The sequence below is a fragment of the Thermobia domestica genome, chromosome 17, assembly GCF_964235325.1.
Source record: "Thermobia domestica chromosome 17, izTheDome1.hap1.1, whole genome shotgun sequence".
NCBI lineage: Eukaryota > Metazoa > Arthropoda > Insecta > Zygentoma > Lepismatidae > Thermobia > Thermobia domestica.
Window position 1 is genome coordinate 15,772,680 of NC_137470.1, and position 25,918 is coordinate 15,798,597.

Genomic DNA, 25,918 nt, shown 5'->3' on the forward strand with positions numbered 1-25,918 from the left:
AACTTCATATTACTTCCATATTCGAGTGTGGAAAAAATGTGTTTTACACTTGTGAGAGGCGCTGTTTGTTTTCCCAATCGTGCCCATATTATCATCCCCGATGGTTGCACATTTTTTTTAATCAAATTTGATTTAACCACGCTATTTCACTTTCTTTTTTTCAGCAGCATAATGTCTTGCAACCCGTGCTAAACAAGAAAAAAAAATAAATAAATAAAGTGGAATAATATTTCCTCCACATCACGGTTTACTACTCTATTGTCTGTAGTATTGACAAAAGTAAAGATGGTGTAAAATTTTCAAATACTACTATGTATGCTGACGACACAAGCCAAATTATAACAGTAGAATGTTACTTTGTTATCTACGATAAAATTGCCAAGACTGGTTATAGTGTAAAAAACTGATTTGAATATAACTAACTAAAATTAAGCATGGAAAGATCTATAGTCCTTAAATTTCCATCAAATTCAAAACAAGTAAGTAGCCCCGCGTGGATGTAGTCCCTTACGCTCTCACCTTTGATGCGAACGGTTCTGGGTTCGATTTCCGGTGGGGACATTCGGTCGAAAAATTGTAACAGCTTTTGCAGGCCAGCCATCTTGATTAAGGTTGTTCCTGGGTTTCCCTCATTCACACCAAGCAAATGCCGGGATGGTACCTAATGTAATGGTCTCAGGCCGCTTCCTTCCTTTTCATCGGATAGTGTGTTCGCCGGAGAACGTCATCCCTCATATATGTGACGGACTAAATGGCCATAGATGCCGAAAGCCCAGAAATCTAATTCCTAATTCAAAACAAGTATTGCGTAGATACCGATGTAACGTTATATAGTGAAAAGATTATTTATTTTCAACAAAATTTCTGAGTTTTTAGCTAAATCACAATCTTTCCTATGAAAATCTTATCTGGTCCAAAAACTCAATAAAATGCTCTATGCACTAGAAGCAAACAAACATATCATAAAACTAGATATATTTCACACGTTTCCAGTCTTTACTTACATCTGATACAGAGGTTATTTTCAATCTATGGTAACGAATTGACGTGCGCTTGTAACGCCGGAGAGGAACGAAGAGAAGTAAACCGAGCTGCATCAGTGGCAGAGATTCTTCGGAAATATCGTGCAGTGTGCTCACATGGCTACTGAGTAAAATGGTGTCACGAATTCCACAAGACTGTGAAGGGTAGATTTTAACATTTTTCGATGCAAAATATCAACATGCACGGCAGTGTATGGCAGCCAAGTTCCGCGAAGAAAATGAAAACTGGCCTGCACTGCCGTAAGCATATTATACACGAACAAGAGTTTTGGGTAAAATCGCCGATTTCGAGGCTTTGTGAAAACGATTCTATTAAGGGTAGAAACATGAAATTTAGCATGTAAGGAGATATCCCACAGATGTACTCATATGCCAAATCTCACATTCCTACCTTCAACCATATTCGAGTACTGGACACCCAAAATATGCAGTTTTCAGGCTCACTGACTCACTGACTCACTCATCAAATTGATTAGGTACTTCCCAATGACATAGAAACGTGAAACTTTGCATAAAAGTATCCTATAATAACTTGAGTATGGAAAAAGTCCGAAATCTGAGGAATGTGCTATGGGAAATCTTTTACGAAAAAAAAAAACTGTCCTTAGCCAGGAAAAAAATCGTTTAACTCACTCACTCATCAAATTGATTAGGTACTTTCCAATGAGATAGAAACGTGAAACTTTCCATAAAGATACCCTATAATGACCTGAGTATGGAAAAAGTCCGAAATCTGATGAATGTGTTATGGGAAATCTTTTATGGGTAAAAAACTGTCCTTAACCAGGAAAGAAATCGTTTCACTCACTCACTCATCAAGTTGATTAAGTACTTCCCAATGAGATAGAAACTTGAAATTCTTCATAAGGGTACCTTATAATGGCTTAAGTGTGAAAAAAATCCGAAATCTGAGGAATGTGCTATTGGAAATTTTTCGTAGACAAAAAACTGTCCTCAGCAAAGCACGGTTCATTCAGTCATTTATCACATTGATTTGTTAGTTCCTAATAGATAGAAACTTGAAATTCTTCATAAAGGTACCTTTAATGACTTAAGTGTGAAAAAGGACCGTAATTTGAGGAATGTGCTGTGGCAGATTTTTCATGGATGTAAACTGTCCTTAGCAAGGTAGAAATAGGTTCATTCATTCAATCGTCACATTGATTTGCTAGTTTCCAATGAGATAGAAACGTGAAACTCTGCATAAAGGTACCCTATAATGACTTGAGTGTGGAAAAAGTCTTAAATGTGAGGAATGTGCAATGGGATTTTTTTTATGGATGAAAAACTATTTTTAGCCAAGCAGATATCGGTTAATTCATTCACTCGTTACATTGATTAAGTACTTGTTTATGAAATATTGACGTAAAAGTCTGTATATTGATACCTTATAATGACTTTAGTATGGAAAATATCTGAAATTTAAGTAATGTACTAAAGGAATATTTTTATGGATGAAAACTGTCCTTAGCCAAGCAGAAATCGGTTCACTCACTGATTGACTTATTCATAGCATTAATTAGGTACTTCCCAATGAATCTCTGCATGAAATTACCTTATAATGATTTGAGTATGGAAAATGTCCGAAATTTAAGGAAGTGCTATGGAAAATTTTTATGGGTGAAAACTGTCCTTAGTTAAGCAGAAATCGGTTCACTCACTCGCTCATCACATTGATTTTGTATTTTCAATGAGATAAGTCGTGAAACTCTGCATAAAGGTATCTTACAATGACCTGAGTATGGAAAAAGTCCGAAATGTGACGAATGTGCTATGGGAATTTTTTTATAGACGAAAAATTGTCCGTAGCCATTAGGTACTTCCCAATGAGATGAAGATGTGAATGTCTACACGAAGGTAGCTTATAATGGCTTGAATATGAAAAATATCCGAAATTTAAGGAATGTGCTATGGAATCTTTTATGGGCGAAAAACTGTCCTTACTCAGAGATCGGTTCATTTACTCACTCATCATTGACTAGGTGCTTCCAAATGGGATAGAGAATTGAAACTCTGCATAATGATACCTACATTATGTAATAACATGTGTAATTAAAGATTTCAAATTTAAGGAATGTACTATGGGATTTTATGGGCGAAAAACTCTCCATAGCCATTAGATACTTCTTAATGAAATAAAGATGCGAAACTCTCCATAAAGGTACCCTATAACGGCTTGAAAATGAAATTTGAGGAATTTGCTATGGAAATTTTATAATTAGCAAAAAAACTGTCCTTACAATCAGAAATCGGGAACGATTCCGTTATTGAACACATCATGTGCATAGTGATAATGTTATCAATCGTCTGAGTGGTTGAGTTGGTGCCCTCCTCGCTGGTCTATTGGCTACCACGTGCGCCCTTGGTGTATGGGGTCCTGGGTTCGATACCCGGTGGAAGAGCCTTTGGAATCTTAGCTCTCCTCGATATTTATGTGTCGTGTCCCTGTCGTTCTAGGTTATAGAAAAATGAGCTAAGGTCACTGAGAAAAATCCGTTATCCGGACAGCGGTATAGTGTACAAATATACGGGATCCTTATGTTTACTACAGAAATCAATACTTAACATACGTTATCCATATGCTACATACGTACTGCCCTCTTTCCCGCTTAGATGTTACACAATGTCGTTGCAGGATGTCTGACATCTAACAGTCTTCCGTACATTACGTACGTCAGCTATAAGTTACATACGGCCAGTGGCGGCGGTTGGACATTAAAAGTGGGGGAGGGGCAAGACATGATCTCAATATTTGTATACCAATGTTAGTTTTTTGGTTGCTTCTAACATTTTGTTTGACGAAAGGTTGTATAACTATTAGAATGCTGTATTTTCCAGTTAAAACACCTTATATTGTGTTTCATATTTTACTAAGTAAATTGACAAGAGCAACGCAAGTAGATACTAGCCCTTTGTACTCTTAAACAACGAAATTGTAAGAAGAGATTTGATTCCTTGCTCATGAACATCTTAAAATTCTGTCTGGAAAATTGTGTGGTCAGATTAGGGGCTTATTTGATAAATTCGCAAAACAAACAGAAAGGATAATATTAATCGAACAGTAATGAAAAATGAGGCTTGTTTCGCAAAAGTTATATTGAAAATGGGAATTAATGAACAACTTATATTTTTAATTCCATGCATATTATTACATGTTATTACTCGTAGAAAAACAGTAAATACTACAAGCATATGCTGCGACATTTAATGAAATACTTTTGCAGCTTTCCGAAAAATGTTGGTTGCCATTAGCTACTGTTTTCACTTTCTTGGAGTACATCAAAACTCAACAATACTTAGAATCACTCCACACTCCAGTTATGCAAAATAATCCTAAAACTAGGGATGCCCACGAGACAAGAATTGAGGCTGTTTCGTCTCGAAAATGTGCTGTAAAAGTGATGTCTCGACTCGAAAACTGTATTCTCTATTGGAAGAGCTGTGTCTCGACTCGAATTTTTCAGGAAAATTCTATTTCGACTCGTCTCGTGCGTATCCCTACCTAAAACCTAGAATTATGTTGAATTCACTAAATTTAATTGTATATATAAAATTGTATACAGTATATATACTCCTAAATTCATATATTACACTGCAAAACAATGCCGCGCCTTTGACGTGGGAAACCCGGCTTCGATTCCTGGCGGGAACTTATGTGGTTTGTATTCCATGTTAATCAGTAGGTCCACGTCTCATATAGCCTCACTGCTGAACGGGATGTTAAACTCAAAAAAATCAAATCAAAATATTCCTTACCATTAGAAAGAAGAAAAGACATTTTAGGAACTGTCGATTTTTGTGCAATTAAAGAATAACTTGTGAACAGTGTTTCTTCCAGACATGCTTTTGGGAGGCACTGCCCCCCGAAGCTCTGAGAGTACCCCACCCCCCGAGCGAGACCAAAATAATACGTCTATAATATAATAATAAATAGAATAGTACCAGCAGTGTTCCCCCCGGAATACTAAGTGTGCGCCCCGGAACATTGTTTCTGAAAGAAACACAGCTTGTGAAGAACTTCTTTTTTTGCGAAATGTTGTCTCATTTAGTTCTAAAGCAACTAACTAACATATCGAGCCCTTGTAAGAAGAAATGATAGTATACTCGAATTGTGACACTCCAATAGGTTAATTTTTGGGCCATTTTTCGTGGCAATTAAAACGCAATTCATGTAGCTTTCTTCCCTGTACGGGAAGACAACCAATACGTATTCACGGAACGGCAAATATTTTATGGCACCATTTTTATTCTATGAACCATTAATACATACACTGTATAAAAACTTCATATTTCCAAATGAAATTATATACATTGATGGGTCATTTCAAAAAAGTGGGGGGGTAGTTGCCCCCCTTTGCCCCCCTAATCGCCGCCCATGCATACGGCCATCTGCATGTGAGATCCTGACCGCCTACATACAGTCTTTTCGTTCGTGTGGAAAGTACGTTTATTCGGAACACTCATACGGAAAGTACGTTCAAATATACCTTTTCATTTATACCTTTAGTGTACGTTAAGTCCAAGAACTACAGGATTTATACATGTAATCAACGTTTTTACGTACGCCACATACAGATTTTCTCAGTGTGCGAGCAAAATAATTGAAAGCTAGTAATAAGTAGTTAAGCAAGTTAATGAGGCACGTTCTGTGAATCAGTTAACTTTTAAAAACGTGGGCTAAGACACGAACATACTGCCGTAAATTTCGTGGTTGGAAACCCAGACAAGGAAAGCCAATATTTTATCTTTTTTCGGTGAATATTTTTCCTTTATTGCAATCATTGGTATTAAATAGATATTGAAATTAATTTGATAAATAAAATAATGTATAGGTGAGAATGTTTAAAATTAATGAAGTTTTCGAAGAAATCCAATTGCTCGAATTTATAGGAGACTAGCAACAAAATGTAACCGATTTCGTAAATATATTGGTATATTATAGTTACCATAGTCGTTATGTAAAAATGTTCTTGATGCTTCGTGTCTCTATCTGTGAGCAGTGTGAGAATCTCTTACGTATCAGCCTTTTCATCAACAGTGAATTTCGTGCCTTTGTTCCTCATATTTCCTGAATTTGCCCTCTGGGTGTTCGCCCCCACACCCTTGCCTTTGCTCGGCCTACTTCCTCACACCTCTTCAGCTTACGATTCCCGAATTTCAAGTTTCTTTTCCTATTTCAACTATCTAAAAGATAAGATTTTGTATTCCAGGAAAACGCCTATTTAAATAACATGGTGATTTTTCATCTCCCTTTAGACTCCTTAAAAATTAAAAATATTCAATTTTAGCAATTTTCCTGTTGATTAGTCCCGAGAGGCTACAATCGTACCAAATTTTATCATTCTAATCCTGCCGGAAGTGTCTAAACATTTTGGGGAGTAGAAGACGTCCAATATACGTAAATAACAGGGAAATGTTTTTTCTGTTCCCCATAAAACCACTCTAAATTTGGAAATTTTCATTTTTACTGACTTACTTAGGAAATACTAACGAAAACGTTGAAGCATACCGAATTTCACGTTTGTATTCCAATTTCAAGTACCTAAAATATGAGATTATATGTCCAAAAAAAGGCCTATTTAAATAGCATGGGGAATTTCATCTCCCCTTTAGACTCCCTAAAAATTAAAAGTATTCACTTTGGCAATTTTTCTGTCAGTTGGTTCCGAAAAACTACAATCATATCAAATTTAATCACTGTAGTCCTACAGGAAGTACCGTATAATTTTGGGGTGTAAAAGGTGTCCCATATAAATACGTACCATGGGAAAGATTTTTCAGTTCCCCATAAAACCACTCTAAACTTGGAGTGTTTTATTTTTACTGATTTACTTAGGTAATACTAATGAAAACGTACAAGCTTACCGAATTTCAATTTTTTATTCCAATTCCAAGTTCCTAAAACATGAGATTATATGTTAAAAAAAAAAAAAAAAAAAAAAAAAAACATCTAAATAACATGGGAAAATTCTTCATTCCCCTTCATCATTTCAACTTTCCACGTGAACCGGAAACACCCCTTTAATTTATGCCAGTTCATGTAGCTTTATATACAGTTAGGATATGTTGGTGGCAAATATTATTAAGTTTACAAGCTATTTGAAAGGTGTATACCATTGGAAGGAAAACCCGAGGCAGTATGAAACTGCGCGCCATGCGCGTCATGTAATGAACTCCGTAATTTCGCAATGTGAAAAGGTATAGAACAACTAAGTATATTGAAACACCAGCTATGTCAAGTGATGTAGCAGCGAGGATTCAGCATCAAGGGTTTTGGGCCCTGTTGATACTCTTTGTATTTAGGTAATGAAAAATGAGATGTTAGCGATCGTGATTTTGTAGTTCGGGTAAATGAATTGGAATCTCGTTTGGACATAACTCTCTGACAGACATTTACTAGAATAAATCCTCCCCGCTGTTCTAGTGGCTAGCGTGTGCGCCTTTCTTGTACAGGGTCTTGGATTCGATTCCCGGAGGGAGAGCCCTTGGGAACTAATGTTGTATGTAACACATTATGACTCCTTTAAAAAATGTACAATTTTGAATTTAAATGGAACAATATGCCACAATTGGGAATCCCAATATACGATATTGACATGGTGAACTACAAAAAGAAGTGAAATATGAACAAAAACACCAGAGGTGCAAAAAGTGCAGCCAAGTTCCTTGGTCACTGCATCTGAAAGGAACACTGGAACTTGGCGCAAGGTGTCAAGGAAAATGATGTTAAGGAACCTAAGGGATAGTGGTGGTGGGCGTGGTGGGTTTGGGACCACCATCAACCTTAGGAATATCAACTTTGATAAGGCGCTAAGGCACATGTACAGTATACTGAAGTAAGATTGGTGGTTCGAAACCCAGACAAGGAAAACTTATATTCCTCCACGAAGTGTCAAAGTAAATGATGTTAACGAGCCTTAGGGGTGGTGGATTTGGGGTCACCACTAGCCTTAGGGTGAAATGTCCCGGCCGTGAAACTAGGAACAGACATCTTAATGTATTCGAATATGTTAGACACCTCGCGCCAAGTTCCGGTGTTCCTTTCAGATGCAGTGGCCAAGGAACTTGGCTCATCCATCCTCACCTCAACACTTTTTGAGGCTGACGAACTTGGCTGCACTTTTTGCACCTCTGGTGTTTTTGTTCATATTCCTATATACCGGTAGGAGGTATGCTTTGAGAATACTCAAAACAGTCATCTCCTCGATGCTGAATCAAAAACGTAAATGCAGACTTGAACTGAGAAACAGGGAAGCCCACAGCCTGCCCCGATCAGTACTCCAAAGATAATTCACAAACTCTTGGCCCTGGCACTGGTCCGAACCAAGCAACCAAGAGAGCCATTGTATTCAAATTGTGGACCTTAGTGTCAACGGGGAACTCCATTTTTGATCGGGACTTAAACCTAAAGAAACTGTGTAAAAATCAAGCTGTTCTCGCAGCATATTGCTAAACGTGCCACGATCAATCGCAAATTGTATGAACCTTAGCGGTGAAAGGCGGAAGTTTGCGGTCACTTTAGATGAGGTATACGTTTATCTTAGTGATTACAACGACGTCCAGCTATGTATGGAGAGTAAAACATTTCGAACCAAGGTACCAGGAAACGGTACAATGTTTCTCCAAGGAATTCATGATCATTGTAAGATTAAGTTAACAATGGAAGTTAACCACCCACTGTTGTGGCTAAGTCAACTCGGCCTATATATCAGACGGCCTTCTTGACCCCAACATTCCTCACAAAACTCTCAACTCTCTATGGTGCAGATTCTCATATAGTATATCTGCATCAGAATAGTGTGGGGGTGGAAAGGGGTCTCTACGAAACCTGCCAGTTGGAGTGGTCTAATCTTAACTTGACTGTACTTTGGATCAGCTTGCTTCGATAGAAACACTGCTGCAGAGCGGTAGTCCGAACTCATAGTTATTACATAGAACATCATCGATGGTACGCTATGCTATTTAATAAGATAAGGCGCGTTTTCGTTACTAAAAACCGGAAATAATCTCTGTTATCTTCTGTGGAAATTCGCGTGAAAGTAATAGGTTGCTCCTTATTAAAAGAATGAAGGATCATAAGGACTATAACAGGCACCGAAATAAATGACTCATGTAGGTCGATTTTCAAGAAACTAAAACTATTGCCTATACCCTCTCTTTATATTTCGTATGTAGCTCTTTGTTAAAACTAACGTCGATTCATTTAACACATTAAGAACACACAAATATGAAACCAGGCGTAAGGATAAAATCTCCAGTAAACAACACTGCACAAAATTATACGAAAGAATCCAAGGTATATGGGTAGTATCTATTATATAATAAACTCCATCAATATACTAGATTCGAATGCCAGAACAAGTAGGAACATTCAAGAGATTGAAAAACTACGTATTAGAACACCGCTTTCATTCTGTGAATGAACTTCCAGGTGAGTAAATGTGTATAATTAGTAGTATTGAAAAGTTGTACATCTATGTATTTATTCTAGACTACGCGTAGTATTCAAAAAAATTCGCTTGTGTATGTGTTTTTATAATTTGATTAGTCTTATTCATACGTACTAATTGGTACAATAGATATGATTAATACAAGGTCCATTCAATAAATAACGGGAAATGTTGTATAAAGAATACAAAACCTCGACAAAGTTTGTGTTTCTTTGTTATTTTTTGGTGATGTCCTAGAACTATTATCAGATGGGCTTGGCATGCCTGTCTCGCGAACAGGATTCTGGGAATCAGTGAAACAAAATGGATGCACCCTTGCAGGTTTGTACCAACGTGGAGCAGCAGAGTGTCATTAGATTTGTTCGCTGAAGGGTTGAAGCCAATCGAAATTCATCATCTGATGCCAGTGCAATATGGTGAAAGTTGGTTGAGTCGAACATAAGTGTACGGATGGATAGATACGTTCAAACGGGGTGTAACAAGTGTTGAAGATTCGCCACGCCAAGGACGCTGTCTCTGTGCAATCACGGAGAACAACATTGTGAGAGTTGATGAGTTGATAAGGGAAAACAGGCGTATTACGGTGAGTGATATTGCAGCAAAGATGCTATGGAGTGGCGACAATCTTTATCTCCAAAACCCAAGAAGGTGCGATGGTTTCAACCCTTCAGGTAACAGAAATATCATGACACTCTGTTGCTCTACGTTGGTGCAACCCTACAAGTGTTCCACCATCTTGTTTCACTGATTCCCAGCATCCAGTTCGCGAAGTTAGACATGCTAGGCCCATCTGATAATAGTGCTAGGACACCACCAAAAAATAAAGGAGCACAAACGTTGTCAAAGTTTTGTATTTTTTATACAACTTTTCCGGTTATTGAATGGATCTTGTAAAGGCGAAATAAAATTGATTTGTTCGCTAACAATTTGCGTATTACTTAATTGAAGTATACTTTGTCATTACATTATTCTATTTCTTACTGTGTGTTTCTAAATTATTTTCCAGTCGCCCTGATTCATCGTTTATGTGGTTTTTGAATCCTTTGAAATCCATCCGCTACATAATTTGGCATAATTATAAGTGGGCGATTTTGAAGATTATGATTATTTTGGCCCTTGCAATAGTAATTTTGCTGTTCTTCTATTCTGTGCCTGGCTACACTGTCAAGAAGATCCTTGGAGCGTGAATACATGTAGTAAAAGTGTGCAAGTGGATCTTAAAATCTTCTTCTAAATATACATCCTACTCTGGTACAATTCTTAGCAACTTTAGTACACGAAACATATTAAAATACGTTTCGTCCCCACATGTGTATATGTGTGTTACTGTGTTTGTGTGGATTGTGTATATATTATATTTATATCCTAGCATTAGTAGCACCTGGTGTGAAATTTGCTACAGTCGCCGCGAATGAGTGTGTGAACATGTGTAAATTCCATAAGTCAATTGAAGTATTAATAAGAACGTGAAATTTTACTTTTGTAATCATTAGAAGATGATGGCTCAAAGTTCTTTTAACTTCTTAATAATTACGCTAAAGTTTACTCTCTGTATCAGTTAAGAGATATTTTTTTCTGAATTCTATCGAAAAATTCTAATATTACACAATTGCATAGAGTTCGTTATTGATGACTCGAAAGGTAATTACGAAACACTTTGCTTACAAAAATATACAACATTCATATATGCGTGTCATGTCCAGCAGGTAATATTAACCATGTCAAATTAAAAATCATATTAACACACTTTACCGTCAGGTTCTTTACAGAAATACAAGTAATGTTTATAGAACTCTGTAGCAATTCTATAACATTTGAAATTGAGGCAGTGAAACATAGTCGAGCAGCTTGAACGTGTTAGTTTCATATTCATACAGAAATGTTCCTTCTGCTCTCTTGTTAAGAAATCATGTATAATATCTGTGATAGTAGTCCACGTGCTTTTTGAATTGGTAACCACCTTGGGCCACGGTGGCTTAGTGGTAGAGCGTTCACCTCTGGTGCAGGGGGTCCTTGGTTCGATCCCTGCTAGCGCCAAGTGAATATCGTAGTGGACAAACACCGTGTGTGTGAGTTTTCTCGGGGTTCTCCCGTTTCCTCTTACTTTATTCATTCCAGTATTTCATTCATTTCTCATCATCACGGTCTTCTTTAGCCTAGCAGACATAAGCGTAGGACGTACAACTTAGATTTCATTTGATATATGGTAACCGCCTTTACATTATTAATTTTTCTAATAACATCCTAATCAGAGGGCAGAAGTATGTTTCCCAAATCGTTCTGTGTATCCACGTCGATAATACTGTGGACAGAATTTGTCCAGGAAGTTGCTGGATATTGTAGGAAACTATATAGAATACGAATTACATAATTGCGTTTGACGAAATAGAACCATGCAAAATTTAACTTTTATCTGTGCGTTGACTTTCGTACTCAGAAGTACTTTTACTTCATTCCGATAGGATAATACCGGTGCTTCTCACAACAAAGCAAGCCACGTAATGAGAAGAAGAAAGAATTTGGGTCATCATTAGATCTATTTTATTAATTAATTTTGTATTCTGTATTGTATACTATCGTGTCAAAAAAAATTTTACGTTATCTCTGTACAATTACCAGTGTCAGCTCTCTAGGAAATGTAGACCGAAGTGGTATGATTTTCTATATATAAGGCATTTCCTTCTGCATTATATAAATAAGAATTAGATGAATTGTTTCATCGCAAGAGTATGTATTAGAGTAAGTTTATGTGAGAAAGTTTAACATTGAAAATAAAACATGTATTAAAAATAATGAGCTAAGTTAAGAGGCACTAAGACATAATTATTGTATATACTTAAACTCTGTATAAGAAACCCAATACAAAAATGTAAAATTAAAAAAAAAAAAAAGTGCATTATCATGTTAGCATTAGATTAAGGATATATGATTTCGTTGACGTTCCAATATGTGTTATATTTGATTGCAATTTAGCACTGTGCTTTTGTGAGTTTTAAGACGACAAAAAGTGATAGGTGTTATTAAGTGGGCAGGTACCACTTATGTGTAATAAAGAATGTAATAATATGTATGTTACAGAAGGAATAGATACTATTTTTCTCTAAAATAAATCCCGACATAAGTTCTTAATTTCAATTTGCAAATAGTACGTTTTGTTTCAGAAGAATGACCAAGAAAAATATTTTGAAGTTCTAGTCTGAGGCCCAGTATCGGCGCTAGCTACCTTTCGCTAAGTCCACTATTCGTCTCAAATATTTCGACATCTTCCCGAGTGTAGAGTTAAAGGTCACATGTGCCGATGAAAACTTTTCGGAACGGTTAAATGTTCTGGTTTCTGTGTTTTATTGTCTATTATTATTATTATTATTATTGAAGATTTATTTTGCCTTCCGTGGCTCGAATGTTAGAGTTAGAAGACTTTTTGCTTTTAATAAATCAGTATTAGGAAGGGGGCACTGGGGTTCAGTGGTTGTGCTTACTTGTGGTGCGTGGGTCCGAGGTTCGATCCCCGCCCAAGTAAGTTTGTGGTGGACAGCATTGTGTCCGTAGGTTTTCTCGGGGTACTTCTGTATCCTCCCTCATTCTCATTCCACCAATTCTTCCATCATCATTCACTTGCTTTAATCATCGTCTCCCTTAGCATAAAGGGCATAATACTGTGACGTTAAACTGATTTTTTTTTTGTCATTTAAAGCACTGCTGCTCCTTCATCATTTGAACAAAATATATTTCTCGAAGAGGAACCGTAAATAATCTGGACCCTATTTCAGTGAAACGCCAACTAGGACCCTTAAAAGTAATGAAAAACATTTATTAAGGTTTAAAATTCTTGAAGGCGAGGGGAGCCAATTTTGATATTTTTCTACGGGGATGAACTTCGTATTTTTCTAGAGGGTCCAAATATTAATGCTTGTGCCCTTGAAGAAAAGTTCGAAGTTACAGCAGCGCTGACTGGGCCTCAGCCTGAATGAAATTGAAACCATTCAATGTAGTGTTCACATCTTTTTTTTGTCATTTTCGTTTCCTTTTAAAACAAAACTGTTGTATGTATGTAAGTTTCGAACAGTTTCATTCTATAGTGGTTAATAACAAGATGCAATTGATGTATTTCAAAGGTATATTCGACATTCTTAGTTTAAAGAAATTAGTTTTCTTCCTGTTTCGTGTCAAAATAATGCGTTAAAATTCTTTTACTAGGCTGTGATTTCTACCTCTTCTTCAGCTACATTCAAGGAGCAATCAGGAAACATAATTTATAAATAGTTGTTTTCGGGGGAGGTGATATTAGTGTGATTAAGAAAAAATAGTAAACAAATTGTCTATAGAACTTTATTATCAACAAATAGGCTGCTTGTATTTTTACGTGGAGCTAATTTCATTTCAAATCATACAAATGATGGTCAAACGTCTACCATGACCATTTTTGTATCAAAATTGTACGTATGTTAAAGGGGTGCGTGACTTTAGGGCCACAAGAAAGTACTTTTTTTTTTTGTCTCGGGTGATTTGCAACACTGTGACAGCCCCTTGACAAATCACTACGTTGAGTTTATTTTACTCTTTTTGCTCCTTGCTTATAACATCGCGAATTGCAACTTCCTTACTTTACAGTAAAAGTATCGATCTGGTGATTTTTTTAAGGGGTTGGCACACTATTGCAAATCATCCCAGACCGAAAATATTTTATTTCGGTATTATGACCATGCACATCTTTAATAACATATTTTTCATGCAACCCCTGTATGATTTGAAATGAAATGTTTTTGTTTGTTTGTTTCTTTCTTTCTTTCTTTCTATGAATTTTAATGAAATGAACTCTGTCAGAATCAAAGTTTTCTATTCCATGTCAAACCTGAATTATAATTATGGGCTTCAGGGGTAGTATTCTCGTTTTCCATGGAGGTTTTCCCCCAGAAAAGTTTGCCATAGGGGCAAAATCAAGATATAAGGAGGCTGCACTGGGGCAATATTTTAATATATTGGGAATTGCAACGTAATCTCTTTTACCTTCCGGGGAGAAGTCTGCTGGCTAACTCCAGAAATGATGAAAACCCCCGAAATATTCCTAGGAGAAATACTGTTCCCGTGTGCATTGTAGAATACTCAAATTTTGTTGGATACACAATCCCTCGGATAAAATTCCAAATGGAGATTAGTATTCCGCGTTTGTTGTACATTGTGCCCTTGATAACCTCGCTGCTGCACAAGGAAGCAATTCGTTGAGAGAAGTAAAATAATCCTCGACACTTTTCGTAAAAATATAAGTTTGAATTAACGTTCGCTGTTCATATTGATTCTCCTCCATTTCTATTTAGAAAATTCGGTTTATTCCTCGAAAAAGTGATCTTTTTAGTGAGTTTACCACGAGGATAAGAACCAAGCTGATGAGCGAAGTGATGCGAACTCTTATGTGAAGAAAATTCCCTAGTTCGACCAAAATAAATTCGACATTCAAATCCTCCTCTTTATCTTACCCTGTATAGGATAATGCTGTAAACAGACAACGACACTTTGAATCTACTTCCTGATGTTATTTTGAATGTATTTCCTAAAGGTGTCCACGTATTTCTTAAAATGGTGCAAAGCCAGTAAACACCTTTTGCAATACAGCTTTAAAGTATTTCTAGTCCAGAAATTCCGCGATTTTAATTAAATTATTCTTTGTAACTTTTCAATATTCTGGAAAATTAATCACGTTAGATTCATCAATAATACAACATAAACATGGCAATCAACGTAATTTTTTTTACACAGCACAGGTTACGTCGATCCGAAGTTGGGATGTAAAATTTAGATTATTTAATTTTTAAAATATTTATGAAATTAATAAAGTAGTTGCATTAACTATAAGATTTTGTAACAGTTTTTACTTGCCTTCTGATTTTTGAACTTAGGGGCCGCGGTAGCTCAGCAATAGAGCATTCATCTCTGGTGCATGGGATCCTTGGTTCGATTCCAGCTCGCACCAAGTGATCTTTGTGGTGGACAAGGGTGCCTGAGTTTTCTCGGGGTTCTCCCACTTTCTTCATTCCACCATTTTATTCATTTTTCATCATCATCACCTCCTTTAGCCTATCCGGCATAAGTGTGGGACATAAAACTTCAAGATTTCATTTCATTTTTTTTTTCATTTTTGAACTTCGAAGATACAAGCAGTTATTAAACAGACTTACTTTCTCTTGTTATTTGCAAACTACTTTTTCAGTTCATTTTCAAGTTAGTTTCAGTTTATTTTAGTTCAAGTTGGTAGTATTGCAATTATAAGATACGATTACCCATAAGAATTAACTTTTAATATTTGAACCACCTTGTGTGTAATAATATAATCCAAAACTCGCTCTATAGTTTTATAATCGTATATCAAATTTTAAACGAAACAGGAAGTGTTTTAGTAATCACAAAATTTACTTAATTACTGGTCAAAGTAGCTCTATGGTATATCTACTTGCAGGAAATGGTGCTATGAGCATGAAAGAATGTTCAGTCGATGGATGTGCAATTTTCTTCAGTAATTGAATAGAGTATACACGGTAGTTTCTTCTTAGATTCTGCCAATTCATTCATTCTGTCTTACTTTTATAAAGAATGGTGTTCTGTTTAACACAGAGTTGTTGAAAGAAGGAAAGTGTGCACTGTTTTCTTAGAATGTAGTAAAGACAGACTAGCATGAAAAAGAGTAAATATCTGAGTGTTCCTCTCTGTTTCCCTACGAAATTTCTTGTTTAAAATTAAAGTACAGTAACTACCCGATTTATCGGTCTAATGTTGTAGCTAACTTAAATTTTGTTAGTTTCCTTAGATTCGGATCCAAGGATTTGGTAACGTCTAAGATGGACTGATTGTAAGTTAACAGAGCGTCAGTAACAAACTATTTGCCCCCGTCACGAGTAACATCTAGGAGTACATGGACGTATCATTGTGCGATAAATATTAAAATTATGATTATCATTAAAATATCATCATTCAGGGTGTTCATCTATCGTGGAGAATCATGAATTTCAATCTTTAGAAATTAAGAAATTTTGTTTTTGAGGAGATATCTCTTATAATGTAATCTTGCAAGTAAATATTAGTAAACTGATTGGAAAATATTAGTAAATATAATTTGTTACTTGATTGAAGAGTGCGAATTTTATTTTAAAAGAAAAGACAAGCGACCCACAGCTTCTGCTCATGATTGATAATGTCCATCCTCATTGGGTCAACCGGTGCGTTACAGTAAGCAGCAAAATTTCGTTTGCAAGTAACTTTCGATAAGAATTGGCGAATGTAAATTATAACATATCTGGGTTTGATACTAGATGTCATTGTTCGAAGTGGTAGCCAATTTTATAACGTGTCCAAAATCAAACCTTGAACATGTTACAAAATTTACTACTACTTCGAACAGTGACATCCGGGATAGAAACCAGACACGTTATAAAATTGGCGCCTGAACAGGGACAACAGGCCTCGAACCCAGTATGTTATAGGAATGGCAGTCCAAGCAGAAAGTGATCGAAATATTATAAAATTGTTTTCCTGACCAGGGTCATACAGAATCGAACCCTGGACATGTTACAAAATTGGCTACCTTTTCGAACAGCGACGTCCAGAATCGAACCCAGACCCATTATAAAATTCATGTTTCGGTTACATTCTTGCTACGGCGAAAAAGCTGTTCAAACTGGCCCTACAGTACTAAAACTATTGAAAAGAATATCTAGGGTGTAGCTATGGACGTTTCCTAACAATTGTATCGTACAGTTTGGAGTGTAAGATGCGCACTAGACGTAAAATCAGAATTATTTAACAAAATCAGGATGCTTGTAACCCGTATTATAAGATTACAAATCGCTTGATTTCCAAAGATTGAAGATAATTCTTATGTTTTCTTTCTTTAAATAATGCCGAAACGCGTAAGCAATCTAACCGTGTCAATTTTAATCTTAAAGCTAAGGAAATATAATAACCAGAGCATGTAAATTACATTTACTGAGAAAAAGAATGGAACAAGCAAGAGAAAAAATAAATAAAATAAAATCCTCACTGGAATTGTACTGTATTAATAGTTGTAACTTGTAATATACTTCCCTTTCATCTTGTTTCGTCATCATATCTTTAAGGTTGCACGATACCTACTGTTATTGAGAAGCTATTAAGTAAGGGAATTCAAAACTAAAGAACTTAACGAACAATACTGAAAGATAAGTCAGTCCTTACGTTTTAATTGAAGCCTCTATATTCACATCTCTGCATTGGACACCCGACTATATACGGTGATACACCCATGTGAATTCACTGACGAAATTGATTTCAAATTTTGTTGTTGAATGTACAGAAGACAAACTCTAGCGTTCCTTACTTAAAAGCTAATAAAATGCACGCTATAGAGGTTTTAGAATGCAGAACTTACGAATTTGTCAATAATAGTGAAGCAGGCAAAATATTGACATTTTGTTTTACTAAAATCGAGTTCGTAATTTAGATCGTGTATCAGATTAGATGTTATTGCCCCATTTCCTGTAATATTTTTAAGCTACTTGAAGCTAAAATTCTAACTATCTGAAATATAACTTATTCATTTTCATTACCACAAATATTCCTGACGAAGGAATTATCCATTCTTAACTTCCCCTATAGCTAGTGGGTACTATTTTAACGTTTCAAAATTAAACTCAATTCTATTTTCTATACCCGCCATCACTAGTCCGCTAAATCAGGGTCTACTGTATTTTGTTTCAATATGAATGTAAAAACGCTTTTGCTTACTCATATTCATAGAAATGAGATTACTAAGCGTAGGAATGTTCAGTCTAGTGGCATTTTTTACGTGTACCATTTATTGTAGTTTATTTGCTTCTGTGAAAATTATACTACAATTAAATATTATAACTAGAAACTATTAAATATCAGAATTTTAGAAAGGAAAAATGAGGTGATGAGAGTAACAGTCTAAAACACGTGATGTTTACTTTGTCAATTATAAAGTAATCTTTCATCTAACAATCAAAAATGGTTGTTGGTACCTTTAGTCCATTTTGATCGTTAGAACAGTGGTAGTCAAAGAGATTGTAGCTATTGTAGTGTTCTGCATGTATTGGAAGCGTAAGTTGTATTCATCCTCTTGACATTTTCAAAATTCCTATTTTGTGTAAAATATCTATTTCAGTCCTTCCTCTATTTCCTGGAATTTACACACCGAGAATTTCTCATATTGGAATTTGAAATCTTGTAGGAATAATATATGAAAGAACATGTCTTTATTGCACCCTGTAATGTTTTGCGACTATTGAAACATACACTGAAGCTCATAGTACGCTTTCTGCTTGTCTCTTACATAAAATTAAATCTATTTTATCCAAAGCATTTGACCTATCTCGTGAGTCCTCGATGTGTATAGTATGACGATGATTGAATCATCTGACTCACATGTTACAAGACTCTGACTCTGAAGCCATCACTAATTTTCCGCGAGTCATTTCTCTTATTGTCGAATCCTTCGTTTGTTTTCTTGAAAAGTCGAAACAGCGGGGAAAAAAATTCGCTTCAAGCAAATTACAAGTTACAATTTCATAGCTCTTATGAGCAGCAATCTTAGATTGATACAATTTTTAGTAAGTTTAACATTGGCCTTTCCCAACATTACATTTTACTAGTATTCCGTCCCAGTACATTATGTAGCAAATCCTTTTCATCAGAACAGCAAGTGCGAGGGGAAGTTCGTGATTCGAATCCCGCAGCTAGGAATACTGGCTTTTTTTTTTTTTTTTTTTTTTTTTCTACAGAGGAGTGAGCACAGCGACTTAGTGTCAAAGCGCTTATCTCTAGTATGAGGAGTCCATGGTTTGGTGTCAGACCATAAGAGTTTGTAATGAATAACATGTCGTGGACTTCCTAGGATGCTACGTTTCCTTTCACATTCTCATTCCTTAGATTTTCTTCAGGTTAATGTCGAGATAGTCCTGATAAATTTTTCTTTCCTATCAACCCTAGTATATCTCACATGAAGTGGTTTATTGGGTCTGAAAGTTCGTTAGTAGTGAATTATTTTTCTGATTGAATAAAAAGACTGCTTTGTAGTACATTTCGTATTGTTGAAGACATGGATCATCTTCATAGCATGTACAAAAATATTTTTTTCTTTCAGCATGTTCTACTCGTTCTAAATATTGTGTTTTGTTACATCACAAAGCATAACGGAACAGGAAATATCTAATTTCATAATTTGTTCAAGATTCAGTACTAATTTCGTTTTTGAAAAAAATAAAATCTAGGAAGAACAGCAGTTCTCGAAGCCTCAGGGTAGGGCTACTGACGTCTCAATTTTGTCAGAACGATCCCGATTTCGGAGAAAATGTTCCGCCTTTTATGTTTATTGATGAAGTTGGTGACTATTGTTATTGTTGCTAATGGAATTTAGTTTCCACATTTTTATGCTTAGTTACAGAACATTAAAAATAAGTGGAAACCTCACAAGAGCGACAGGGAAGCTGGAAGAATTAATTCGCCCAGCAACTGAAAGTCTGAGTTATTTATTAAAATTATGTTACCTCGGTAGGCGGAAATCGCACCAGCAAAAAAAAAAAAAAAAAAAAAAAAAAAAAAAAAAAAAAAAAAAAAATCTGACATGAAGGGTTTGTCGGTAATTTGTGCGCCTTCAAACGCTTTTACGATGTTTCCTCATATTGTGGTTTGGTTTCAGATAGAATGAGGCACAAACTTTTTTTTTGTTCATTTCCGAAAAATTTCGTAATATACTTCTAATAATAAGTTATTCTCTCCTACTTATTGGAATTCCAAAGAATTTCGAAGATAAATGTTGATCAAAAGGCCATATAGAGAAATTCTCGGTATTCTTCCATAACATGTTTCCGTGTACTTGCTGTTGTTGTTTCAACCGGACTGTGACAATCAAAGTTCATCGTTTAATATAAAACATAAGAATGTTATTTGTTAAAGGCAAACTAATCATTTTAAGGTACTTCTACATATTTCGAAAAACTAAAAACTCGAACATACATTGGAAATTATTCTGTTGATAATTTCAAAGACTTTTTGAAACAATTTTTTTTTCTCGAGTCTTGAGGCAACAGAAAAACAGTTCTTTGAAAATTTTAGCTAACATGTAAATATGATAGTAAAAGGGTACTTAAGAAGAACTTGCTACTGCTGAATTCTACGTTCAAATGTGGTTATTATTAAAGTTTCATTCTGTGATTTTAAACTATTATTATTAATAATAATTAATTAATTAATTTTATGATGATCTGTTCTCACGCTTCCGAATTTTCAGTAGTCAGTTTTCAAATAATAGAGACCTCTATAAGTAGCACATGAATCTTTACGGGTTCACGAATTGAAATTAACTATCGTAAAATTAAGTAATACTACAATTTTGTGGTTTAATTTTATTATGGGGTTCGATTATAGCAATATCTCCTTTTACACCTTCCTGTATTGCTTACATTCTTGTAAAATCTGTGAAAGATATTTACGTATTGTGATGTTAAGAACATATAGTTTTTGTTGAGCATCTCTATTGTTCTCAAGTTACCTTTGCTTCCTTGCTTGCTTACTTACTTACGTCCTTACTTGCTTGCTTGCTTACATACTTACTTAAATGGAAATATGGTCTTTGAAATTGTTAACAAAAACTTTTCATCTACTTCTGACTATTTGAAACTGTAAACTTAATATTAAATTGAGTTTGAATATGCAAGAACAGCTTATTTCCAGAGTTGTATTGCGTCGAAAACCAAATCAATGGATTGAGTTAAGGGTCCAATTAAGAATGACAATTCAATTCTACTACTAACATGAATGATCTGTATTTTGAGTATAAACGAAGGCAAATCAACAAGTATTTGCCAAGATGTCTTTAAGCAAAATATGCAAAGTTTTTCTTCTTAATGCTGTAAAGCTTGTATATAACCCTACGAAATCTTTGTATGTGTATATATAGACATCTTTTCTTGTATAGGAACTTCGTCTTGTTCAGCAAAAAGAAGCTAAATAACAGGGTTTAATTTGTTTCTGGTATGTGTATACTCAAGTATTGCACCGAGTGGAATATTTTTAAGCAAGGTTAGGTAATGTTAATAGGGATTGCATACAGTTTGAAATTTTCAATCGTATCATTGACCTCATTGTAGAAAACAAATCATTGAGATACTGCATCCGTTGCTGTAGTTGGATATGTTTAATATTCGCTTTCGCAGAGATATTTTACTTACTACTTCAAACTGAGAATCATGATCTTACCAGCTGAAATTTCATCTGCAAATTAGAAATTTTAATGTTGCTTTCATAATAGTAACTCCTCTCTCATAATCATGTTATTTTCAATGTGTAATCTCTTAGAGACTTAGAATTACACGGACCTTCCCCCCCTCCGTCCAAAACGGGAAGATTTTTTTTTTTTTTTAATTTCTGTCTAGAATATGTATCAACATGAATAACAGCAAGAACTTTGAAACGATGTTTGAGGTTCTTTACATTGTAATTTTCGTCGAAATCTCTTCGTTTGTACACATTACTCGTGACATCATAGTGAATCATAACACTATCTATTTACTATATGACCTGCCAAAATCTCCTCTTCAGAAATAGTACGAAACATTTCTTTTCTTTTCTTTTTTTAATTAGGAGGTTTAATCCAAGCTATTTATGGAAGAATAACCTTAGATAAATTTCTAATATTCGGAAATACGTCAGAAATAATCGCAACAACATAAAAAGAATCATTTTTAACAGATTTAAATAAAATTTGAACAATGCAAACAGTGAACAATATGTGCCACAGTTTGGGCAATATTGTTGCCTTCATTGGACACATTATTACGTTATTGCTTTAGTCAAAATTTTTCATTCAAGTTATACGTAGGCTGCTTTAACCTACCTGGCATAATCGTGGGACGTAGAACCCATTTTTTTTATATATATATATTTCCAGTAGCATTTGTTTTTCGCAGGGCAGAACTCGAAGGCAGCTAGTTTCCAAGTAAAATGATTAAAAACTATATGTATGTACTTGGCGATACTAATAAAAATTTTGGTTATTGGATTGTTCAAGTTGTTAAGAGCTCTAGGTTGTCACAACTCTACATCCAATGTTGATACAATGTGTATATTATATATATATATACAGGGTGTTACAAAAGTTTGTCACAATATTTTGAGAATAGATTCCTCACATCAAAACAAAAAAAAGTTCATGTGGACTTGTGGTTGGAACTGTATAGTTTCGTAGTTATAGTCCCAGAAACGTGAAAAAATGAACTTTAAAGTCCTATAGTTCCACTACTATAAGGCCGATCGTAGTTGGATCAAGACGTAACTGGGGAAGTAGTATGTCAAGTATCCAAATATCCATCTTTCAGAACCTCTGGTATTTGCACAATCATTTTTATAGAGGCTGTTAGGGAGTACTTGATTACTCTTCACCTATCTCTCTAAAATTTGGTGTGCAAGTACTGGAGCATTCTTAAACCTGGATATTTGGATAGTTCACATTCCAGTTCTTCAGTGATGTCTTGACCCGACTACGGTAGTCCCATAGTAGTGGAGCTATAAATTTTTCAAGTTCACTTGTTTCACGTTGTCGGCACTTTGTAACTCCGAAAATATCAACTTTTGAGCACAGGTTCCTATGAACTTTTTTTCTTATTTTGATGTGAGGAATCTGTTCCCAAAATATTGATACATTTTTGTAACACCCTGTGTATATATATTCATCTTGTGTGTTGGAGGGTACTCATTATTTGAGAAAAGATCTACGAATGAAATCGCAACATGAAGAAACCAAAAATAACAAATTAAGCCCTGGTTGAATGCTTGCTTACTTCTGCTGTGATGAGTGTGATTTTTGCACTTCTTTATTCTGTGATTTTCCTCTCCTCAATCCATACATATCTATATTGATTTACTTATTGTGATATGACGAAACACCCGTGAATTTTAATAAGATATACATATATAAGATTAAATATATATATCTATATACGTATATAGTGAAACGTTGTACACTTGTTATATATAGATAATTATATAAATATGTATTATATAAATATACAACTTGAAAAAGTCAGTATTTTCAAGACTGGATTCAGACAAATTTTGAAGTTGTATGTAACAATGTTCATATTAGAAGATATTCCTAATGTATATTATTTGTATATAACTAGTTGTAAAATATTCGTTGATAATATAATATTAAGAGCGTTTTAGTAGAAGAACGTGGTAGAATGTCTTTGATGCATTTTGAATTCTGTTTTCAGCTTTGTTTATTTTTAAACACTCAACTGGTATTAACACCATGAATGATGTAAAGTGTAACTCCTCTACCCCCTACACGGAAACAAAAGTAAACTCAACACAAACTTTATTAATTTAATAAGTCATTCTTTATATATAAAGAGATTACTTTGAATTTGCTATTCTGTATAGGATAATTCGTTAGTTTCTAGACAATACGATGGGTACAAACACCACTTTTTTGTTGTCTTGTGATTAACTCCTGTCTTGTAAAATAGTAAAAAAAAGTCATATTTTTGACATCTTCATAGTTCTTTACACGAATAGGGAATCTAGCTTCAATATTTCTGTCAATGAATGCATTAGATTAGATGGATGTATATATTTATTTTGTCGGAAAACCAACTTTTAAGTGAATAGTTAATGCATAGATTCAATATCGAATAACTATAACATAAATACTAGTTTGTTTCTAGTTACAATCTTTTCGTTTAATTATGAAGGTAAACTCAACTCTGCATATCATTTTCATGTTGTTTCTTCATGTATTTCTTTTCTCTGAATTCTTCTCTCTATAGGAAACTAAGGATACAGTCACAATATTCAATGCATATAACGTATAAATAGTCGAATTTCTTCCCAAAATGCATTACCTTGTATAGAATTAGAACATTCTCAATGTTCGTTCTAAAAAAATACATATTTTGCTTCGTTTTCTACATATTCACCGTGGACATTCAGACATTATCATCACACTTAAAGGAAACTTTTCTCACTTACCTCGGTATGTGTTTTAGTTTCCAGTTCATTTAGACATGCTACGTTTTTCTTTTAGAAATCCTTCGTTTCGTGAATAGAAAGAGAAAGAAACCGAAAATATTTCACTAGGAGTGGGACCTAATTATGAAGCTGATGATTCTAACACTTTCAAGGAAGCAGGATACCTTAAAAATTTGTTAGGAAGCAATAAGGCCTGGTTCCTAGTGAATAATCTTTCCACGAGACTGAAGGATTTCTAAGAGGAAAGCGCTTTAAAAGTAAAGCAGATTTTAAGAAAGAAGACATCCCTTTCTTAATGAACTAACATCAAAAGTTTATAACTAGGCGATACAGAAATGGCTGTTCAAGGTATGATTGTGCCTCGAATCTCTAGGGTGATTATGTGTGAACAAAACACTGAGATATGTCGATGTAAAATAAGTTTCCTTAGGTCTTTTCGTACGATATTTTAAATTTTAAAACTGAATAATCCTCGTGCAATAACTTTCAAGAAGTTATCAATATTTTTTTTTCTTTTATAAAAAGACCTGAAGGGTCCAAATGTATGGTTTGTGTTGTAATGTTTTGTACAGGTTACCTTTCTTTGTAATTAACAATTGAAACGTTTTAATTGCTTTGTATCTTCATGAACGGACCAAGACCGATTACAGACAAATTACAATTTCTGTAAAGAACCTATATATATATATTTATCTTTTCCATACTTCAAAAGTGTGCTTTTTGTCCTAACAGTAGAGACGGGAAAAGAGTAGTTAAAAATGAACGCATTGTACTTTGGTTCATGAGTTATTTCATATAGCTTTTTGTAGATGACTTTTTATAGATAAATATAAATTCTGTTATTTTTTCTTGCATTTTGTTAGATAAGTGTTTGCGGTTTTCAATGTCACGAAGAAATAATGGATTTAAACAAAAAGTATTTTCAAACAAAAAATAATATTTCAATAAAAAGTTGCGTAAACATATTTGATTTTCTTTAAATGTAACCCTCCATTTCTTTCTGTGTTTTCAGGTTCTAGATATTTAACCGATTTTATTCAATGTGTCGTATTGGATTGGAACTTGCTTCTAGTGGCCCCGCGTATAGCGTAGTCGCTAACGCTCTCGCCTTTGGTCCGAGTAGTCCCGGGTTCGATTCGCGTTGGGGGCGCTCGGTCGAAAACGTAAAAAGCTTTGTCAGGTCAGCCATTCTGAATGAGGTTTTCCTCATACACACCAGGCAAATGCCGGGGTGATATCTAACTTATAGGTCCCAGGTCGCTTCCTTCCTTCCGCAATCATTTCTTTCTTCCTTTTCTCCGGATAGTGTGCTCGCCGAAGGACGTCATCCCTCAAATGTGACGGACTAAATGGCCATAGAAAGCCCAGAAATCTAAATCCTAAATTCTTGAACCTGCTTCGAAAATCTTG

At 34.9% G+C, this 25,918-nt stretch overlaps 1 protein-coding gene across 1 annotated transcript in view; it reads left to right on the forward strand.

The window, feature by feature from the left end:
• LOC145673940 (otoferlin-like) overlaps nt 1-25,204 on the forward strand; it is a 479,417-nt gene extending 454,213 nt beyond the window's left edge. Inside the window, exon 36 of the mRNA XM_081743754.1 lies at nt 10,500-25,204. Within this exon, the coding sequence (XP_081599880.1) occupies nt 10,500-10,680 (181 nt within the window). The 3' untranslated portion in view covers nt 10,681-25,204. The remainder of the gene's footprint in view (nt 1-10,499) is intronic.
• Nucleotides 25,205-25,918: the final 714 nt, after the last annotated feature.